General features: G+C 35.5%; 1 protein-coding gene across 1 annotated transcript in view; it reads right to left on the bottom strand.

The window, feature by feature from the left end:
• Nucleotides 1–23,745, bottom strand: part of COL24A1 (collagen type XXIV alpha 1 chain) — a 400,363-nt gene that overhangs the window by 319,038 nt on the left and 57,580 nt on the right. The window contains exons 7-10 of the mRNA XM_081222837.1: nucleotides 22,196–22,249; nucleotides 8,113–8,157; nucleotides 3,502–3,555; nucleotides 2,419–2,463 (exon numbers count right to left, since the gene is read on the bottom strand). Coding sequence (XP_081078963.1) covers nucleotides 2,419–2,463; nucleotides 3,502–3,555; nucleotides 8,113–8,157; nucleotides 22,196–22,249 — 198 coding nt within the window. The remainder of the gene's footprint in view (nucleotides 1–2,418; nucleotides 2,464–3,501; nucleotides 3,556–8,112; nucleotides 8,158–22,195; nucleotides 22,250–23,745) is intronic.

Here is a 23,745-nt window from a genome sequence, read left to right as displayed (position 1 = left end):
TGGAGAAAGAACACTCCAACCAGCACTACAGTAAGCAGAGACAAGATAGAGAGGACTCCGGGAGCGTTTGTAAATGGTTAACTGACAGTTTCTTATGTGTAAGATGCTTTGGAGAGAAGCAGACCCATTGGGCCCTCAGGGAGATTCCAATAGGTCTGAGAAACAAGGAGTAAAATAACAATGCAAGCTACTTTATACTACCATACTTTAGTTAGATCTCACCTGTGGCAAATAATAACCTGTTTCATCAATTTAATAAATAAAGTGTATAGTAGTTTAGAGAATAGATTAAGGAGAGCATTAAATTTCAGACTAAGAATTTTAGACTTTATAGGTAAGAAGCTACTGGACTTTGGGGGAGTGTGGTAGTGCCCTGATGTTAAGCTGTTTTTCTAAAATGTTAATCTGTGCACAGGATACAGAATACACCCAAGACAGGAAACACTGAATGTAGGAAAATGTGTTAGAATGCTGTTTCAATGGTCCAAATTTGAAGGAATATGAGTCTGGGTCACTCATTCACAAAACATCATTTTAGTGCCCACTGTGTGCTAAGAATTGGAATTATAAAAATGAATATGAAAATCAGTGCCCTCAATAAGTTCATAGTTTATTAGGAAAAAGAGTCATACAAATAATTGTAATATCATAAGATAATTGTGACATGATTATGTGATGTGATAAATACAAGATATAGAAGCTTTGAAGGCAGAATGACCAACTTTGCCTAGAGGGAAGATTTAGGAAAGTTTTACAGAGGAGGTAACATTTAAGCTGAGTCTTGAAGGAAAGGAAAGGCATTTTATGCAGGGCTAACAATGTGTCATCAATCAATCAATCAAAATAAAATGACATGGCATTTTCATAGAATTGCAAATAGTTCTGTGTGATTGGTAGGCAAGAGTGGGGGTTGGAAAGGCAACAGTGGCTACATCATAAAAAGTCTTTTATGTGATGATGGAAAGTTTGGGACTTACACAGAGTCATCAAAAAAAATTTAGACAGAGTTTTGATATAATCAAATGTGCGGTTTATAGAATTCATTTGGATTACAGTGGTTCAACTGGTCTTTGTATCTCTCTCTAGGATTGAGGCAAAGATGATTCTAAGGTTTACACTGGACTGATAAGCAAATGGTAACCACTGATAGAAATATGGAAAACAAATAGGAAAGCTAATAGTTTAGTAGAAAGAGGATGTGTTCTGTTAGTCATTTTGAGATTGTGGTAATGAGGAGGATTCAAATTTAATTATCTTGGCAAGGAAGTGGAGACGTGGGACTCATAGAAAGAGCTCATAGAGTGATATAAGATTTGAAGGGCAGATGGGTCCGAAGACTTAAGGGTAGAATAGAGCTCTTAGGAGGAAACAAAGAGAAATTTCCCTGAACCACTGAGAGGTTGAAATGGATGGAGATGGGAGAAGAAAAATACAGAATACATGACTTTTCCCCATTATATTTTCACTTAATGCAAGGGTGGAGACAGCATGGGATAGTAAAACAGTACAGAGCTGAAAGTGAGAAAACGCTGGTTTGGGTTCTGCTATGACTTTGTCAAACCATGTCGGTTCCATAGCTTACTGTTTTCTCATCTGTAAGATGGAGACAATACACGTGTTCTGCTACTTCATAGGGTTGATAGCAAAAGAAATATGAAGTATTTGAAAATGTTTAAGAATTTTTTAAAAATTAAGGCATCATTATACTACATACTGTTTAAATACTTTTTGTTTTCCTTATTTCAGAAAGGTATTTAAGATAATATAAGGCAGATGTAGATTCTGGAAAATAACTGGCTATTAAAAATAGAGAATTAAAAAAAATTTTAGTTTACTAATTTTTCCTAGAACCAGTTTTGATTTTAATTTGTGGCACACAACATAACACATCACAGTAATTTTTTTTGTTTTACTCCTTAATGATTAAAAGTGGCTAACAACTTCTTTAACGGTTGGAAGTGCAATGGTATATGCTTGAATGTGATAAGCCTATTTCTTTCTCTGCAGATATTTCTTTACTCCAGATAGTTTTTGTATTATTATCTCAGCCTTGAGTGCAAATTTTTTGCCTCTTCATATTTCTTTCATCATTATTTCTTAGGTCTATATACGTCCACACATAAATAATACTACAAATGCTTAAAGAGCATATTTTCAACATACCAGACATTTTGCTAGGAGCTAGCAAAATAAATGATGTAGATGTAGGAGCTATCAAAGAATGATGTAAAACCTATCACCATAAGACTGCTCTCTATGGCCTTAACATTAAAAATATCTTTAATAAGTGTGTTTCTTTCCAGGCTAAACCTGCATTACATTCAAAGTTTCTATGGAAGTGTGAAAATAAGTATTTTGTACACTTCATTCTACTCATATGCAAGCATACTTAACAAAATGATGAAAATGCTTACTTACTCGTACACCTTTAGGTCCTGGATTACCTTCTGGTCCAGCTAAACCCTAGTGTGAAAAAAAGGCATCATCATTATCCTACAGTACTTTTTAAAGAGTTGTAGATAAATAGATTAATAAAAAGGGCATATAAAAGGTCTCATTTTCACAAGTATAAACTTCAGAACTCTGTATACTTAATGAAGACTATATATATTCAAGGAATTTTAGAATTTCAGAACCAAAAGAGGTGTATAATCTATACACGAATATATTTTAGATATCTAAATAAAGTAGATTAACACATTGTCAGTAAAAAAATTATTTTTAAGTTATTTCTTATTGGAAAACTGTGTTCTTTTAAAACACTTCTAATTAACTTATCTAAAATACATTTTAGATATATAAAAAGTATAAAAAGTATATAAAATATAAAAATATATTTTATATAAATGCAGTTTTCTAGTATGCTAAATGAATAATTAATTTCAAGAGTAAGTAATCAATTCATGAAAGCCTAAGAGAGAAAATTTGTTCTCTTATTAATCTATATGAAGTAGCTAGAGAAAGTGAGAAATTAGAGGGAAATAAATATGAAATGATTAGAATGAATTTTCACAACAGTATACAAAGACTTGAATCCAGTTCAGATGAAAGTATTCAGATAGTGGTATGTGTAGCGCTGCCAACTGTGTCCCAAGTGTTTATAGTTGTATTATTAAAAAATGTTGCTTATCATATAGAGTCTTAACTCATACCATTACTTTGTTTTAGTAAGTGGCAGTACTGTAAAATCAGTAGCAGGGCTGTTTTAACATTTTATTAGCCCACTGGGCATTTTAACTTAGAAGGTTCCACTGTATGTTATTCACATCAAACCTGTTTAAAAATCCTACTCCCATTTTAAGCAAAATTTTCTGCAGTAAAATTTTTGAAGGATTTTTACAATTTTGGTATTAGAATTTTTGGAATTATTTTGCTATGAGTAATTCATTATTTCATAAAAGTAAGCCAATTATCATTTGAACATTAACTCTTGAAATCAGAACATACAATGTATTAACCAAGAGGAACATAAAAAGAGAAGTTTAAATATAGTTACCTCACCTGCCTGCCAGGGTAACCACGTGAACCAATATTACCAGTGAATCCTGGAATCCCCTAAAATGAAAAATAATAAAACAATACAACAAAGTCAAAAGAAACCCAAGGAAACAAAATTGGTGCATTCATAATACCCAAGTTTGGAAAGAATATTTTTTCCATATAAAAATACTAAGGGGGGGCTTCCCTGGTGGCGCAGTGGTTGAGAGTCCGCCTGCCGATGCAGGGGACGCGGGTTCCTGCCCCGGTCCGGGAAGATCCCACATGCCGTGGAGCGGCTGGGCCCGTGAGCCATGGCCGCTGAGCCTGCACGTCTGGAGCCTGTGCTCCGCAACGGGAGAGGCCACAGCAGTGAGAGGCCCGCGTACCGAAAAAAAAAAAAAAAAATACTAAGGGTCCTGCACATTGCTTATCTGATTGAAGTCATCTATTTAAAATGAAAATGAGATAAAATTGCTAAATAAAAATAAACACATTAGATTAGGGACCTAAATGAGACATTGATTATTAGTAATGATAAATCTAGGGTGGAAAAATCCAGTGATACATAACTTTTAAAAAACATATTAGAGAAAGAGTTGGTACGTTTCGTAATAACCAGTATGTTTATGGATTGAACTCCTTCTTGTCTCAGTCATCCTGCAACTCTCCTTAACTATCGGAGCATGAGCTCCAGAAGATAAGTAAATGGATATTAAGTGGTAAACATCTGTATCATGACATAGGTCTATCTAAAAATTCACATAGCAACTTTGGATGGGAAATTCATTTTGCACTGACAACTTTGTATGCCTGATTTAAAACAAGGATTGCTCAAGGAAGGCTGATATATGGAGACTCAAAGGCATAAGAAAGGAAACTTGCTGCAAAACTGTGTGGAAAAGTGAGAAGAAATACCTCCACTCGCTGTTACTTTCTCCCATTGATATATGATTCATTCATTCATTCATTCAGTTTATTCAAAGTTTAGGTCTGTTAAATAATTTGTGAACCAAGGAAATACCAGAAGAATATGTGTTGAGCTGTCTTAACCACAAATGGTGACAGCAGTGATAAATTTCATAGATTCTTTATTATGTAAAATTCATTTCCGGTTTGTTGTTTGGAAAAGAGATAATAAAAGACACTAGCTCTTTTGCCCCTCTGATCTGAAGTATACAGAAGAGTGTTACCTCTGGTTTAATAATAGAAATACTTTGAAATTCCTAAAATTTGGAAAATCTAGAGAAAAAACAGACCAAGAAAAAGGCAAATGGAGCATCATAGTGGAAAGTTTGTGCCCTCCCATTCCATTAGACTTGTAGGCTCCTAATTTGTCCTTCTCTCCACTTTTCTCAGAATCCATCTCTCAGTTTTGTTTTCTCTCATTTCTCCCTCTTCTCTCCCACTTCCTTCCCTTGCTCCAACAATTATCATTTACTTAGCACTTTTTTATGTGTTAATCCCATGCCACCACTTTACATCTACTTTACATCTATGAGATAGATACTATTTTCTCCATTATACATTTGAAGAATCTAAGATACAGAGAAGTTTTGAAACCTGTCCAAGATGGCACAGTGAGTAAGTAGCAGAGCCTAGATGTGAACTCAGACAATCTGACAAAAGTTGTCACGTGTGTGTATGCACAAACACACATATATATACATGTGCACACATACATACATATATACATATACATACAGACACCTATACATATATATGGCAATGAACAACTTAACACAATGTGAATAAACAGTTGCCTTCTGAGAAGTAACCAAAAATTTTCATCTACATGTAGAGAGATTATATCCTATAAATTTCAGAAACCATATTTATGTACTAGATATTACCTTATTAATATTATATATAATACATATTTTATTCCTATAACAGCATTTATTGAGCACCTATCATGTGCCAAAATTCAAGAATTTTATATGTATTATCTTATTTAATCTGCTCAAACCCTATAAGGTAGATACCATTATCCCTATTTTACAGATGTGAAAAATAAGACATGAAGTGTCTGTCACCAGTGGGAAGTCACTCAGCTAGTAAGTAGAAAGCCAGAATTTAAATCAGCAAGTCTAACTCCAGAGACCACCATTCAAGGCTGCCTCCCTAGTATAGGTTTGAAGTGCAAATAACTTAAAGTAGTACTCTAGGGAAAGCCCTCTAATTATGAGACTTGCCTTCAGTCTATTTACAACTGCTTCCTTTATTCCCCATCCAATTCTAAAACACACAGGCCTATATGCAGACATCCACAAAACCTTATACTTGGGTATGCCAATAGAAAAGACTGAAATAAATTTAAAAGGCTGCTTCTGTTCTGTAGGTTCTGGCTAATGCCAATCACCATCCCTTTCATTAGGTTCCTAGCCAACTTAGGTTAACTGACCTCAATTAAAAAGCAATCTGTTATAAGACATAAATGAAATCTGATTTTGAATGGATTTTCATAGAGGGTGTTAAGACAACATGTAGAGATATAACACATTCCAGCTGCACAGAGAAATACACAAAAGGACACCACTGGATGACTAAATCCTGCCCTACTGGAATAACAGTAAACAAAGTCAATGGGTAAGCTTTCAGCACTCTTATGTGGCACAAACATATTCTAAGCCAACCACACCCTAAAATCACTTGGACAACCAGAGCAGCTCAAAAGAAACTCAAAACAAAGCACTATACCTCAATTCACTCTGCATTTAAAAAATGGCTCACTTAAATCTGTAGATCGAATGGAGGAATTCAGACACAAAGTTATATCTCTACCCCTGGAAAAATCAGGAATAGTAAACCTGCCCCAATCCCACTTCTCACTCTAAGAATTAAAGCACACGCTCTGAGTCAGTCAGACTTCACTGAGAGTCCCAGCACTGCCAGCATGGGTCCTCCCTATCTCTTAGTTTTTTTCATTAGTAAAATACAATAATAATATCTAGGTCACAGGATTATTGTGTAGAGAAAAGAGAACAATGTGTAAAAATATATTTAAAAGCAGGGGTAACTGCAATAATTCTTAGTGTTGTGGAGTATTAAATGAGTTAACATATGGAAATATTAAATAAATAATTATACTACTTGAAGTTCCAGTTAACAGTAGTACAGTTTGGCAACTAATAAAGACTCTGTAAATGAAAGCTCTTATTACTAGAGCTTGCCCAGATGATATAATTACTTTCTTAAGTGTTTGCTGGCCAGTTTATAGATATCTACAAATTTTCCAGAAGGGAATGTCTCCTAGCTAATTAGTTACACTCCTCTTAATGTCCACAGTGTTTCCACAGTGAAAATGCAAAATGATTTTAGTTGTTCCTCACAGTTATCACCAATTTTGTCTTTTTTTCTTCTGGAAATAAATAAAATAGAAAGAACTGATTCCAATAATACATTTTCCAACCTTTAAAACTGATTTCAGACTCTTCTCAAAGGCATACCACCCTCAGAACAATGACACGTATACTAACAGAACTAGGTTATAGAACAGTTGCGAGTAAACTGGGTAGTACTGACAAATGGTCAATTTTTCACTTACTTGTGATGTGTCAGGTTTTCTTCATTGAAATCTACACAGAATTTCTACCAAAGCAGTATTCTAGGGATTTTTTTTTCTTCCCCGGGAACTAATCCCTCCTGCCCTACTGATTTTTTTTCCCACAAATGCTCAAATGCTTTTCAGCACTCATTTGATCTTCAGGAAACTGAGATTTTACTTGCTACAGATACGTATATCACTTGCCATGTCTAGTAATTAGCAATCTTGAAAAATTGTGCCTCAGGGACTGAATAGAGTGTATTGTCCCTCTTACATGAATAAAAGAGAAAACTGGCTTTATTTCTTCATTAGCTCTCCCTCAGGGATAATCCATCAATTTTCTTTCTGGAGCTCCCTTTAGGGTTTCCTGAGGCTCTTTGCTAAATCTCCAATAACGATTTGTCACCTTAGTTAGTATCTAATCTCCTACCCTTTTCACTGATTTATTCATACTGACCTAGTATATATTCGATTGAAAACAAGAGATATGACTTTATTTCTTCCTATGACATAATGATACATTATTTTATGGTGGGAGAGAGAAGGAATAACATGATCAAAAACTAAATAGTTCCCAAACTATTTTGACTTTTACATATATGTGTATGTGTAGAATGGACAACAAACAGCAGATGTGCCATTCTAATTTGGATTGTTATTAAAATTTATTTGCATTCCTTCATGCAAGGGTAGGGAACTAACAGCTGTGGATAGACTCTGGAAAACAGGAAAGCCCCTGAAACATACAAAAAAATCAGTGCATATGAGTGTGTGTGCATGCATGGATAATCCAGGGACAGGGTACACAGCATTTATGAGATTCTCACAGTGGCTTATGAACAACGGAAGTTTAAGACTCCTGTTCTGGAGCATGTTATGCAGACAGTGAAAGTCAGTCTAAGATATGAAAAAAACCCACAAGATTTAATAGATAATAAATTAGAAGTTTTTCCTGTACTAAACAGAGTAAAAAGCATTAAGAAAAATTGAAAGAGTTACATGGGGGAAAATAATCTCTCAATGGAGTTCCCTACTGTGTGTCTTTTTCACTGGAGAAGATGCAAGTCTTATAAAGGAAGAATACTTACTTGTTCACCTCGGAGTCCTGGGAGCCCTGGATGTCCTTTGAGACCCTGCAAGGGTAAAGGTGAAGACATACTATGAAAAGTAAACCCATTTGAGCCAAATAACTAACCACAGTTGTCTTTCATCCCAACTTTTGGTTTTCCCATTAATACAAATGTAATTCTTACTAATCTATTTCTTATTAAATGTAATCTTTTAAATTTAATAAAAATTTAATTTTTATTAAATAATAAATTTGTATTAGTAATTCTTAATTAATTTGGAGTATAATTTGAATGACTTGTTATCAACTAAAATGGTTACGTAGTATTGAATTTAAAAAAAACAGCATCTTTTATAAAAAGCTGGCATCTAGCAATGGATCTGCTATATTTTGCTTAAGCTTTTTAAAAGTTGGTTTTAGTTCATTAATGCTGAAACAGAATGCCCTCAGGCAAATCTGTTTGTAATTATTGAAAAACTGGCAGTTTCAGGCAGTTTCTCTAATCTAAAACACTGTCATAACATTCTATGAATGAGTGAATAAAAAGAGGCTGCTCACAGGTCCATCAAAAGGGATTTATAAAGCTGTCTAAGAAATCAGTAACAAATGTTATATATCAATCATACCTCAATAAAAAAATTAGTAACAAAAAATTCTCCAAATAAGAACCAAAATCAAATCTTAATTTCTATCATTAACACCCAAAGATATAAAAGAGATAATAACTTTTATCCTCTAGAAAGATATTTTATGAGTGAAAGAAAGGAAGCTAAAAGAAAGGAAAGGAAGAAAGAAATAAAGGACACTTTGGAGCATATTTGTACAGCTCTAATCAACAATCAGTAAATCAACCTGCTGTTTACTAGATTTTGGTGTATATAAAAGAACAAGAAAAAGTTCCTTTTAAAAAGAACCTTTTAGGATTTTAAGCAAACCTCAAAAACCTGAAATAAATTATAGTTAGTTTACAAATATCAGAAACTTCAAATTAATGTACTGCAAACTGAAGATAAGTTTTTGGGGTTTTAAGATATAGAGTAACAGAGTGAAAAGAGTCATTCAGGATTAAACCCTATCATGGAGGGTTTATGAACTTGGATTAATGAATTAGAGAAGGAAATGATACTCTGGGACAATGGGGAAATTAGAAGAGGTACCTATTTGAAAAATAAGGAAATGATTTAAGCAGGTTTTGAGGTGATAAACTTAAAACAAAAGTCAATGTTTAAGTAGAGAGGTCTCTTGGGAATCAGAGAAAGACCAGAAATGTAAGAAGGAAAGTTGGAGACAAAAATTTGTGTGTTATCTGTATATGTAAGCATATTTGTAACAAGGGAATAACAGAAGGAAAAAGCAAGAGGGCAGAGGAAATGCCCTGTCCTCTGGGAGCTCTGTTCTTTCATGATTAGGCTATTAGAGATCAGAAAAGTGGCCACGAGAAAGAAGGGGGGAAAAAGAGGGGGAAAAAGGAACGAAGGCACAAAGAAATTTCACTGAGCCACTATGTACCAGACATTGCACCAGCCACTTCCAAATACCTCACCTAATTCTATGGCAATCCTATGAAGTAGGTATCTTCCTCATTTTTACAGATGAGAGTTCTGAGAAATTAAATGATATGACCAAAGTCATGTAGGTAGTAAGGTGGAATCATGTCAGTTTGACAGTTAGATTTATCAAGAATTGAGTAACCTGCACTTCTATTTACTTAATATGGCTATATTTGTCTCAGACTCAAATGCAGGCTGTCCTCATTCTCATCAAATGTTCAAACATTAATTTTAGACAACCAAGACAAATCAACAAAAGGAATTTTATATCATAAATCATGGTATTATTAAAGTTACACATTTACCACTAGCATCTTATATACCCACAATTTCACTGAGTTTATACATTTTTAAGATAGCTAAAGACCAGCATAATTACAAAATAGAAGATGTACATTGTTCTCAGTTGTCCAAATGTTACACAAGATTCTCCAAATAAAATATCCACAAAGCTAAGTTTATTCACTTTTAATAACAGGAAATAAGAAATGTCCTCAGCACTAAGATAGTGGTGGTGGTTCCCTCGGATGAGGCAGCAGCTCTAGAAGGATGGAGTTCCTAAGGGAGTGTCAGGAAGATGAGAAATGAGGAACCAGGGCGAGAGGTACCCAGGTAGAGAAACTCTCTGCCATGGGCCTAGTTCCTTTTCTTTTTTTTTATTAAAAACTGTGCTTATATATTTACTTACTTGTTTTTATTTCCGTGTAGTGTTGAGTCTAGCTAGCTACATGCTTCCCTTTCTTTGGCCACTATCTGTTTCTCTGACCAGAGTTTCTTCCCTCCCCAGCCCCGGTGAAACAGAATGCAGTGGTGCTACAACTTCTTTAGCTTACTTTCCCCGAAGCAGTTTATAACAGTGAACTAGACATGTTGATCATAATGTCCTCTGAATGTACAACTCCCTCTGAAGAGATTCTTCCTCATCCACAGACTCTAATATAAAGGCAGCACCAAATAGTCATGAGCTCCCTCCTACTCCACCTCAGCCCCAGGAGATGGCATTCTATCTAAGGGAAGCCAATATGAAGTCTGGCCAGTAGCCTATGAGGCCACTTGGAATGGAGAGTTTTGCCTAACAGGGTGAAGCCAGGCCAATCAAATTCTTTTTTAAATTAAGTTCAACAGGAAGGAAGGAAGGAAGGAAGGAAGAAGGGAGCGAGGGAGGGAGGGAGGGAGAATTGATTCAGGTACTTAGCGGAAGCTAGAAAGACTGACAAAGAAAGGATAAGAGGAAGAGAAGAAAGCCAAAGTATGAGTAAAAAATTTAGAGTAAGCAGAAACTATGCTGAGAAAGAAAGTTTTTGTCAGAGGAAAAGCCAGATAACACAAAAGGGCAGAAGCAGAGAGAGGAGATGAGTAGCAGTGCTAATAGAAAAGTACAGTAAAAGATCCACAAACTAATGTTGCTAGATACTCAGTGCTGCTTTGTATCAGTGCCCATCCCCGCGAGGCTAAGTCATATTACAGTACCATTTTTAGATTCAATGGGTCCCTGATTTCCCTTAATGCTGTAGAGAGGATTGAAATATTTCTCTCTTCCTTGGGATAGCCTAAGTCTCCATTTTTTGCAATCAAAAGAGCTAAAGTGAAACAAAATGGTTTTGGTTTGGTTTGGTTTACTACTACTAATAATGAAAAGACCAAGCACACTGAGCTCTAGATCCAGTTTTGCCACTAAATAGCTATATCATGAGTTTCAAAGTCTTCATCTGTAAAATGACAGCAATGAATTAAACTACTGCTAATTCTCCTTTTAATTGCCAGCATTCTGCAATTAGTTGGATCTGTTAAAGTCACTTTTTTTTTCACCTTTCATTGAATGAAAAACAAAGGCATTTATAAGAGTCAATTCAGGCTTTGAGGCATTGGAAGAATTCAGGTAACACTGATGTACCTATCAGAGAAAAAACAGATTCAGGCTCCCATGCACATATGACCTGAAACAAAGATGGGGACTCTGGGATGAGCAGAATGGAAAGAGAATGGGTCAGGTAGGAGGCTATTATGAGAGTCTAGGAGAAAGATGATTATAAATTAGATTTGAGGGAAGAGTTAGAGATGATATATATGCCCCTTAAAGAGTTTAAACTTAAGCTCCTGAACTATTTTATTCAATGTGGTATCCCTAGTGTCTAGAACATAGTAAGGGCTTGTTAATTAATTGATGGAAAGATTTGGATGAATAAATGAATTGATGTAAAGACTTAGAGGAATTTGAGGGTTACTTGGGGGAAAATAGATTCTAAGTATTCAATATGATATCTCAATTCTCTTAATATTCAAATGAAGGCTAATAAGTGGGAGAAAAAATATCTTCTGTTATTTTTTCAATGTAATAATATTTTACTGTAATATAATGGAGTTAGCACCACTATTGTATAAAAGCCTCCATTTATTCCCTAATTTGTGACTACAGGTCTCATTTATTTTCTACTTAAATACTCGTCTGTAATATTTTAAGAAACAAAGGGAATAAGTTCCTGGGAAGAATGCCTACATTCAAGCTTTGGCATAACTCCAATCTAAGGACCGGACACTTTATTTTTAATTTTTAAAAAATTTTTTGGCCATGCCGCGCAGCATGTGGAATCTTAGTGCCCCAACCAGGGATCAAACCTACGCCCCCTGAATTGGAAGCACGGAGTCTTAACCACTGGACCACCAGGAAAGTCTCCCTGACACTTTACTTTTAAAAATTTGTTTATATTGTAGTCTTTTGAAAATACTATTTCAGTCATTGTTCTTCCTATACTCACACAGGAAAAATAACAAAAAAGGCCGAGTTACTAACAATGTATGATTTTTCTCTGATAAATATACTGAAACTGATGTAAACACATTTCTTAAGGAATGCCAATAGAAAAATGTACAAGTTCTGTTTTAGAACAGATTAAAAACTCATTATAATGAGTTACAGGGTTGTTTCAATTTTTGTTGTGATGTAAATTTGCCTTGCCAATAATTCCAGTAATAAAAGGGGTTTAGAATCTAATTTTAATATAGAGATTTTAATTTTAATACTTATTTTAACAACAATTTAAACCCTAACAAATATGTTATCAACAGGTGACCACACAGGACCAAAAAAAAAAAAAGATACAATTGAATCAAAATCAGAAATATTAAGGGATGGAAAAGAAACAAACTTCAAATATATACCTGAACTACCCCCAAGTAATTAAAATTTGGATACATAAGTAAAATGTTTATCCATAAGGAAAATAGTGGTACCATTTACACACAGGGCCATCCTTGCTTTGCAGGGTACTAGAGGACCATGAAACTGACCATATAAGCTGAAACCATGCCAAGCAATCTTAATAATGGGAAAAATTGCAATTGTTCTGTGACCTTTACAAATTTTTGTCAAAATGTTTAGAAGTCTCACTGTCAGTTACCTTTGTATAGGGAAATGAAAAATATGTTAAATATTAATTTAGTACAGTGTAATTTAAAACATTAGAAACAGTGAGAAATTAAAGTTCCATCTCTTAGAAAAAATTTATGAAGAGTAGTTTGAACAGTGCTTTTCTTGTATAAATAACCATACAGAGCAAGCATATATTCTATGTTTTGTCAAACTATCATACTCCTTTCTAAGTGTGGGTCAGCTCCCATCATTTCATCCTTTGCACTTTCAATGTTATGAAATAGCTCCAAGAGTTCTTCTAACGTGAAGTTTTTTTTGCTGTTGTAACCTCCTCTGGGACATGCCTATCCTATTCATCACAACCCTTTCCTCTTATGTCAAAAAATTTGCCTTAAACAAAAATAATAAAAAGTTCGCCTTGGGCTTCCCTGGTGGCGCAGTGGTTGAGAGTCCGCCTGCCGGTGCAGGGGACACGGGTTTGTGCCCCGGTCCGGGAAGATCCCACATGCCGCAGAGCGGCTGGGCCTGTGAGCCGTGGCCGCTGGGCTTGCGCGTCTGGAGCCTGTGCTCCACGACGGGAGAGGATCGCGTACCGGGGGAAAAAAAAAAAAAAAAAAAAGTTTGCCTTTACCAAGTTCCTCTGTCTGCATATGTAGAGTCTCTCAAATGGCAGCAGTGTCCCCAGGATCAGCTCTTTCTTCTATAACTCCATTTATATTTGATTCTAATTTCAATTTCTGTGTTATCCCTATTTATTTCATCGTACTTTTCATCTTTGTTGACCAGTTACTTTTTTTGATTATCCATTTGTGTAAAATGCCACATGAGTTTATCAGAGAGAAGGAAGCAAGAGAGCTACCACTCTGCTGTCTGTGCATGAACTAACAGATGTTTCGTGTACAATCACCAACAGATTCTGAATGAAATGATGTGACCGATCACTGATCTTGATGCATATTTACTATTTATCTAGTGACTTGTAAGCTGAAGAGCCAGTAGCAAAGTTTATACTTTACACAGCTAATCACAGCGTGATTAATCTGAACCATGTTGTTGGGAGACTGGTGTTATTAAACCGTGTTAAGTGAAATTTGTGCATATTGGAACCATGCAAAGTGAGGAATGCTTGTATACATGTATTGAAAAGATTCTCGATGATATAATCTCTATGTTGTCAACTTCATATATAAATGATTTTCTTCTTTTAACAGTTCCTTCCCCCACTAAATGCGAAGGACTTATATTCACTGAGATAAAGATTTTTCCTACAGGGCTTCCCTGGTGGCTCAGTGGTTGAGAATCTGCCTGCCAATGCAGGGGACACGGGCTCGAGCCCAGGTCTGGGAAGATCCCACATGCCGCGGAGCAACTAGGCCTGTGAACCACAACTACTGAGCCTGCGCGTCTGGAGCCTGTGCTCCGCAACAAGAGAGGCCATGATAGTGAGAGGCCCGTGCACCGTGATGAAGAGTGGCCCCTGCTTGCCGCAACTAGAAGAAAGCCCACACACAGAAATGAAGACCCAACACAGCCAAAAATAAATTTAAAAAATTAAAAAAAAAAAAAAGAATTCTGAGATTTAAAAAAAAAAAAAAAAAGATCTTTTTCTACATATGAGAAAGTATCCCCTATGGCATAAGACAACTTCTCTATTATCACTCTGCTTTTCTATCTTGGGCCTCCTTACATAAACTTTAGGTTTCAGAAAGGTAGGAGCATTTGCCTCTAGAATCCACAAAAATGCCAAAGAAATTCTGGAGACTAAATGATTTGCCTCTGGAATTCTCCTTCTTAAAATCCTTCAGTAGCTCTCTACCATATGATAAATGCTTTACCATGGCATACAAGTTCCTTTATAATTTGACCCCTGAATGTCCCTCAAACTTTATCTCCTGACACCTCCTGCCTAACACTCCATAACCCCAAAACAAGGAACTGCTCTTGCCTCCAAGCCTTGGTTTATGTCATCACCTGTGTGTAAACAGCATACATGTCTACTAACTATAGTATCATTAGGATAACTTGCATCCTCAAGATGCAGCTCAGATGTTGCCTCTTTCCCTGTTCTCTAAAAACTCCCCCACCTCCAGTGCCAAGAAGTTTAGGGATCCCTCAGCCATTGCTATAAAAATTTTCACATCTTAATCATTGCACTTGTTATAGCATAATATACTTTTGTGATTTACTTTAGTATCTATTTCTTTTTTTAGACAGTAGGCTACCTGAAGGCAGGAACTATACACCTTGTTTACCAATACTGGTTTCCTGAATGAACTGTAGGACAAAAGGATGTGATTAAAACAACTGCAGCATTCCAGAGGTAGTGACAAATTTTATCTCAAAACTGCTCTTTTGTTTGAAGCAACTTCCTTGTATCTTTTGCTTCTGTCTAGTCTCAGGAAGCTGAGGCAAAGGTGGGCTAACCTTATACATGATCATGTGAAAGGCAACATCACTGAGACATTAGTAGCAGATTAACTAGTTCTACTCCCCTACCTAAATGGGATGAAGGGTGTTTGGAGCCAGAGGACCGAGGCAAAATAAGACAGGTGAGAAGGGTCACTGACTTGAGAAGCAGCCCTTGAGGAGGAAGATAACCACTAGCACCAGGTGAAAGGGCACAGTCAATTAAACTTACGAGCATCAATGTTCATTCACTGACTAATAATATGTGCTTGCTATGGGCTGAAATACCACAGTGAAAAAATATAGACCTTGCACTTAAGGACTCCTAAATCACTCATATATTTCCCTTTAGCCCACTGCTACTGCACTGTTATCTGAAAGCCAGTATTAAATTGTCCTTTTCCATAATGTAATAATAGCATTCCTTTACAGATCAGGTGATTCCAAGTATCTAATAAAATCTGTCAAACACTACAGGACTCATATGTCAGCAATGCCTTGAGGAAAACAAACAAAGGTTTGTAGCCATGTTTTGGTCAAAATAACCAGGGAAACCTATGGCAAACTAGAGAAATAGTGGTAAGACACCCATAGCTGATTGAAAAAGAAGACTTAAGCGAGAATTCAGAATGAGATAAAAAAAAATCAACAACCATGACCATGTAAGTACTACTTGAGGTAAGACAATAAAGGCAATAAAGTTCCTGAAGTTTTAAGAATAGGGAGTTTAACTGTTTTCAAAAAATTAAATAGAAGAATGATCCCAGGTAACTGGAGAGATTGAAGAGAATTAGAGAATAAATACCACACAGACCTCTCTATTCTACCCACCTCCCCTTCCTCTTGGAACCCTCATGCACACAACAGACTCCTACCCACCTCTGTCCCAAACTCCTCACAATATTGACCCATTAACCTACATTAATTAGTACTCAGTTTTTACCTTGGCCCCATCAACTCTAGTTGTAGTCCTTCTCAACTAGTTCTTGTGGAGAAAAAGTATGACAAACTATTCTCAAAATGGTGCTAAATGACCGATAACAGCTTTTTCTGAGAGCACATTTTTTTTTTAAACCTTCTGGGAGCTGAAATACTTTCAGCCAAATGAATTTATCATTAATGTTAGGATGTCAATCACAAGAGGAAAATATCTTTGGATGAAGGAACGCTTTCCAAGTCCCACAGAGTACACCACTTTGGTAGCCACGGGCTTGCCTGTGAGGGAGTTCAGTATGTGTTGCCTTGTTCTTAGCTTCCCCTTCCATTAGTGGAAATGGCAGAGTGCAGAGTAGATGGTCACAGTGGTGACAGCACAGCCCCTAAGCAGCAGCTTTTATGTTAGACTTTCAGTACTAAGCCTGAACTGTGAACCAAGCAAAGTAAAACAGATTTTTACAGGAATATTGGGCAGGTGAGAAGATGATCTATAGTGTTAACTACGGAACATAAGAATTCCCCTTATTTCTTTCTCCAGGCACGGATTTTATTTATATTGTTGTTCTCATCAACATTCAGTATTGCTGTACTTCCTTAGTACTGTCCTTGCTTTAAATAGATTATGAAAAGCTGTATAGGTTTTGAGTGACTGATAAATCATAATGCATTCCACTTGATTTTTTCAGCTCTTCTTTCCCTTCCAACTTTATAAAGATGTTAACTGTGTACCTCCTATGTAATGGAAAGATTTTTTTAACTGAAATAATTCCATCAAACTAGAATAAGAATTCACACTGATTTATAATTATTACTAAAAGTATAGTAGCTGAATTTTTTGACATTAAGAAAAATATTGGCATACATTATTCATAATAATCTATTTTAAAATGTGCGCCTCATATTTCACAATTGTTCTGAGTTATGCCTTCATTCTAAGATGTGCTTAACTGCTCTCATCTGGCTTATCCTCTCGATCCCAGAAAAATTTCTTCAATTGAAATCGCTGTTAATGTTCTTACAATTTTAAAAAGCAGACTTCCAATAGTAACGTAGCAACTGATCAGCTATATTTAAAAACCAATTTAAAAATTCATCTGGAGTCCAAGCTCAGAATTATGACTCCTGTGTTCCAACCAACCCAGCATGCACTCTGGATCTAACTTATCTGATTTTTGGCACAAATTTAAACATTTAGTGGGAAGTGAAAACATACTTCAGTTCCTGGTAAATAAGAGTTATATTAAGGTGGCTAAGTTGAGGCAATGTAACCAATCAATCTGGGGAAATACACAGCTTGTTAAAGTGGTAATACTGCTTTTTGTTTTTAAAAAGTCAAGGTGTGAATATTGATTTCAGATTTTTTTAAAAGAAAAAATTCAAGGGCCTTTCCTTATGAAACCCCCTGATTTCATTCTTATCTGTCCCTCTTCAGAGAGAAGCACTATCTTTTTTTTTTAATATTCATGATTTTATACTTTTATATAAATACAATGTTTCACTGTTCAGTAAAGCATAAATTTCTGTAAGTTGTTTTGATAATGTTGTATTTTTTCATGTTTTTGAACTTTATATGTATTATACTATACAAATGCTTTGAGGCTATTTCTTTTGTCAATGTTATATTTTTGAGATTTATACATGTTGCCATAAATAGGTAGATTTAGTTTGTTCATTTTAGCTGCTGCATAGCGTTACATTTTATGAATCTATCAAAATATATCCTTTAAAATTTAAATATATTGGGGTTTCTACTGTTTTGTTTTCATAAACAATGTTGCAAGTAACATTTTAAAATTTCTTCTTGTGTATGTGTGTTAGAGAGTTTCTCTAAGATATATACATATGAGCAGAATTACTAAGTGTTAGGTAGTGTGCATCTTTACCTTTCCTAGACATGCCAAATCGTGCTCCAAATTGGTTGTTCCAGGTCCATCAGCAGTAAATGAGAATTACTGTTGTACCTCATCTGGCCAAAAGTAGGTATTTTCAGACTTTAAATATTTGACAATTGTGAAATGATACCTCATTGTTTTAATTTCATTTCCCTTATTCCTAGTAAGGTTAAATATCTTTTCACATATTAAGTGACCAATGGATTTGCTGTTTTGTGAACTGCCCATTTTTCTATTGGGTTATTGATTTCTGTGTATTCTTTACATGTTCTGGATGCTAGTTCTTTGTTAGCTACATGTGTTACAAATATTTTTTCCCAGTCTGTGGCTTGTATTTTCACTATTTGTGTTGTACCTTGTTGTGAAAAAAAAAAGCCTTATTTTTAAGATAGTAAATTTATTCATCTTAAAAAAAAAAAGTCAAGGGGTGAGAGATAAAAGGGAAAAAGGCAGAAGCGGACCAAAAAATCTACTGAAGAGTGAATAAAAATATTGCTGCTGATTTACTTGCTTTGTTATTTCTATCTCAATATTACTTCTAGTTTTCAGAACATTTTATATTAATCTTCTGTTTATCTCAACAGTTTCCATGAGTTGTCTATATTTCTACACACAACTTTCTTGCAGCCACTTCAAAGATTACTTAAAGAATTGTAATATTTCCAAATACTTCTAGAGAAAAGGAATAATGATGTCATTATTACCTGTCATCCAAAACTACATTTGTTCCCTTGGGCTTTCAGGAAAAAACAAAATTTTACTTCCCCTTGCATTCATGTTTGAGGTAGTCAGAAGTAATCAAACTCACATATAACAAATATTGGCATAATAAACTAATACATGGGGAAACAGTATTTGAAGTTATTAAGAGCACAGTCATGTCAAAGATGCCTGGATTTGAGCCCTAACTCTGTCAATTAATAGTCATGTGGCCTTGGGTAAATGACTTAACCATTTTATACCTCAATTAACTTATCTATGACACAATGAACATACTATCTGTCTCAATGGGTTGTTTTTAAGATAGAAAGATACAGGGTTCAGCAGATAGACTATAATATTACACATAAGAAAGGAGCTGTTAATATTTACCATAATAGTTATAATAATTCAAAAATAGTTTGATAGATAAAATATGTAATAAACTTCATATTAATCAAATCCCAACTACCTTATTCATCTTTTATAATAAGCCCAGACTGTTAAAAGCACAGTGGATTCAATATCAGCAAGTATTATCTCTTGATCCTGTTGTAACTCTGAGTGACCCTGAGCAATTCTCTTAACCTCTCTGGGCTTATCTTAGAGTTATCACTTACAGAATGAATACCTTAAGTTCTTGTCTTGACTTTAAGAATTCATGTAGCATTTTAGGGGTAGAACTGAAAGGATGAAGGAATAAGAGTCCCTAGGTTATAACTAATATGAACTTTTATTCTAGGTACTCCTAGAATGGATCCTGTTTGCAGGAAGTAACTCTGAGAATGACCTAGGTGGTTCAAAAAATGAATCAAAATTAGTAAATTCCATAAATAATCAGTCTGGTCCTTCTGCCTTTCATACAAACCATAGGAACAGAAAGAGTCTACCAAGCTCATTGTGAGAGTACTTCTACTGCACATTCATATTAAAGTAAGACATGCATGTAGATAGTGTGATGGAAACTTGTTCCAAGCCTGCTATGTGGAGAATTAGTTTAGGTTTAGATTGAGCCCCTATGTCTGTTTCCTGCAATACTTGTTTTTAAAAAAATCTATATACAGTTTCCATTATTAGACACACTCTGAAAAGAGGGAAAGCATTCTCAGAAAAACTACAAAATCATCTCAAATATTTCAACACTGTTTTGAACTACTATCAAAGCATAGTGAACCATGGATGCTTCATTTATCAGAAAGTAATTTGGTTTCTAAATACTTTCAACTAAACCTTCTCTAGAGAAAATTCAGCTATAGTTGCTAACTGATAACATAGCAAGATCCCTGACTTCTACAATGTCTGTTTCTACTTGTTAACAACACAAGCCAGATTTTAAAAGTTTAAAAAACTGTGTAAGAGAAAAGAAGTCTGTGAAAGATATGCATCCATGACCCAGTTTGTTTAACTTAATGCTATTTCACTTTACTAGACTTATACAGACCAAAAATAATATATTCTCAATATTTTAAAATACCAATGGGCCAAGACTCATATAATATGTGCTTAAGTCCTTGGAAGATAATATCTTCTGCTTTAAGTAAGTAAAACTTCAAAGTTAAAAATGATAATCTGCTCTAATAGTTAAAATCAGTCTTTTAAAGTTTTCTCTATAGTATTTCTTTATATATTCCTCTATATAATCACGACTCAAGCTTTATTTATCAATAATTTTTCCCTTTCTGGAATGCTAATTTCATGAACCATGGGCATTATTAACCTTGGAAAGTAATGATTAGTTTGCTTTTCTCTCATACACAGTGGCATTCTTCAGGATGCAATAGCTGTATATTTGATATCAAATACAATTTATTAAGGTAATTTTCATATGAGATTTTCTTTGTTCGATGCTATTCATCAGTACAGTTTCCTCAGAGGTACACTTAGCAGTCAGAGGTATACTAAGTAGCATTAATCAGACAGATTCATGACTGTATGTCAAGACCAATTCTGGCAGAAACGATCACTCTGCAGTTTCATGGAAGCAACCAACAACCTCAAAGGAGTTGTCAGATTCTAAGTACTATCTAGGATGAAGACTAGTCTAAATGCCATAAGAATAATGGTGTGGTATGGTCATGGGAGGAAAAATACTCCATGAGATAAAAACCTTTTTAATCAATTTACAGTTGTGTCCTGTAGAAGGGATTATGAAGGGAAGCAAACAAGGTCAGGATTCTTTCCAAAACCAGATAAATAGCTGACGGTTAACAGTTATTAATGGCTTGCTATTTTTCTGACACTCTATTGCATGGATTATCCCATTCCATGTTCCCAACAGCTCCTTGTGAAGTGGGTAGTATTATCTTCACATTTTACACATGAGGGAACTAAAGCTTAGGTTAAGCAACCTGCCCAAGGTCGACAGGATCTAGAAAATGGCAGATGGAATTTGAACAAATTAACCAGAGCCAGAAAACCATCTCCAATCTAAATCTCCCAAGAGGAAAAGAATATGACACATTAAGACATCAACATAGCTCATTATTAAGTGTATTTAGGCACCCATATCAAGTCAAATACTGCCCTCCAATATTTTGGGGCCTTTAATACCTTAGACAGAAATTTTGTATCTTCTTCATCCCCTGTAGAAAATCAACAACTCAGCGTTTGAGAAAAAGACAAGCTGAATATATTGAGAAGAATTTACACTTGTGTTAATTCAGGAAACTGCACAGCATATTTTATGAAATAATTATAGCAGCTGGGTTACTATTCCTTTTTACCTGAGAAAAAGCCAACTCATATGCATATGACTACTATTTTTTTACTACCTATCCCCAACCCTCACTTCTACTCTATTTACGCTTCAGGCCTCACCTTCATGTATATATCATGGCAGAGCTTATTATTTCCTAATAAAATTAGAAACTCTTTAAAAAAAAAGCCAAGTATTTTACTTACATCCAAGTGTACCTCACTTTGGATATATAAAAGTTACAACGTGACTTCAAAGTTTTAGAAGTTATTGCCCTAATAAAAAAAGAGAACTCCAAAATTCTATCAGTGACTTTCTCCTACATGTGAATTTTGTCCCCATCATTATCTGAAGGGTTTTCTTTTATTTTTCTTAAGACCCTGTCTTTGGTGGGCACCACTTTCCTGGCTTAGGACAGCACCCTAATTCCTATCACTGAGGAAAGGAATTTAAAACATTGACTTTGGGCTCAACTTCAGAATGAGGTCTTAGGAGCTGAAGAGCACCCAGATCCACATGGCACCCAAATACATCAAAGTAAAACTACATCTTACCTTAACACCTTGCATACCAGGGGGCCCCATTAATCCAGAAAGACCTTGATCACCCTAAGAACAAAACACAAACAGAGGTTTAATATTATGAAAGAGAATTGAAAATTATGATACCCTTGCTTCATCTGGACGTCCAGATCTTACTGCATTCATTTCTGATCTCCTCTATCTGGCTCAAGGTCCACCTCGTTTCTGGGACTGTTTGAGACCTTTTCTGAGGCCCCCAGCCCTTATCTCTTCTAGTGCTGATTACCTGGATGGTACTTCCCCACCTCTAAGGCCCTGCTTCTTTTTCTCTGATGTCCTTTTCTCTAGGAATGTTCTTACTTCCCAAATTCTCATCTTTCCCAAAGTTTACCGTGCTTTAAAAATGTAAAGGAGTCTACTTAAAAATTCTACCAGTGCTTTGTGAGGCAGCTGTGGACAGCTCAGGCCTGCCCTTCTAGGTGAGGCCCTGCAGCCCAATGGGACTCCCACGTGGAACCTCAAGGCACGGCTGGGGGGTGGGAGACAGGACTGGGCTCTCGTCATGCACCAGGGAAAGGGGTACTTCCGTTTCTGGGGCTGCAGTGAAAACTTATTGGGAGGACCATGTGTTTGACTTCACAGACCCAACTTCGCAAATTAGGGCCTTCTGTCCCCACACCCCAACCCCTTCCCCCAAATGTGATGAAGGCCTGTGAACAGGGTAGGAAGGAGAAATTATACCAGTGAGGGGGAAGGAGTGTCTGTGGTGGGTAGAAAGGACAACGACATAGAGGAGGCTGTGTGAATTGACAAGGATGAAACATGTCAAAGTGGAATGGGGGTATAATCTTAAACCAGTTTACTCGTGGTACACTTCTCCTTTGCCTCTGTTCCTTTCCCTCTTCCTGCTGTGACAAAGTTACTGTGCATGAAAAAAAGTATGTTCTTTGAAAGAAAAAAAGAGTACTTAGCTAATAACCCTAAATAAATTTGTTAATGACTGTTTAGGCACTATTTAATTTTCAGTGTATTATCTACTTTAATAAGTCATCAAATTAAACAATCAGAAGGAAAAAGGATGTTTCTGATTAACTATAAAGTGCTTTTCCATATGTTTAGTATTTTAATGTTTTTTTGCTCAGTGTTTTATTAGGATGGCTTCCATTTGTTATGGGATGATGGGTTTATACATATATATATATTTTTTACACTTATTTCTCTGATAGAAGGAAAAGAAAACTGCACTAGGAAACAGGAGACTGGAGGCTCATCTCCTACTAGCTCTAATCAAGGGTAGATCACTTGATTTCCCTTCAAAGTTTCTCCATCTGAAAAGTGAGAATAATATCACACTTGTCTTGTGGGAAAGGAAAAATTACCACTATTTAAAAGTTATCTTCATTTGCCATTGAGGTCCCACAAGAAATTAAACACTGAGGTGTGCTCTATGAGAGATGTTACTTACTGGATATTACATGCAGGACTAGAATATGCATTGCTTTTATTGTTTCATCACTGACTATATATTTATTGTAAAAATCGCTAAATGTTTAAAAATAAAATTCAATTGTTTCCCAATCCCC

Source organism: Mesoplodon bidens (assembly GCF_964165515.1).
Source record: "Mesoplodon bidens genome assembly, chromosome: 2".
Lineage (NCBI taxonomy): Eukaryota > Metazoa > Chordata > Mammalia > Artiodactyla > Ziphiidae > Mesoplodon > Mesoplodon bidens.
The sequence above is the reverse complement of the archived record's forward strand: the minus strand, read 5'-3'. Positions and strand labels throughout refer to the sequence as shown.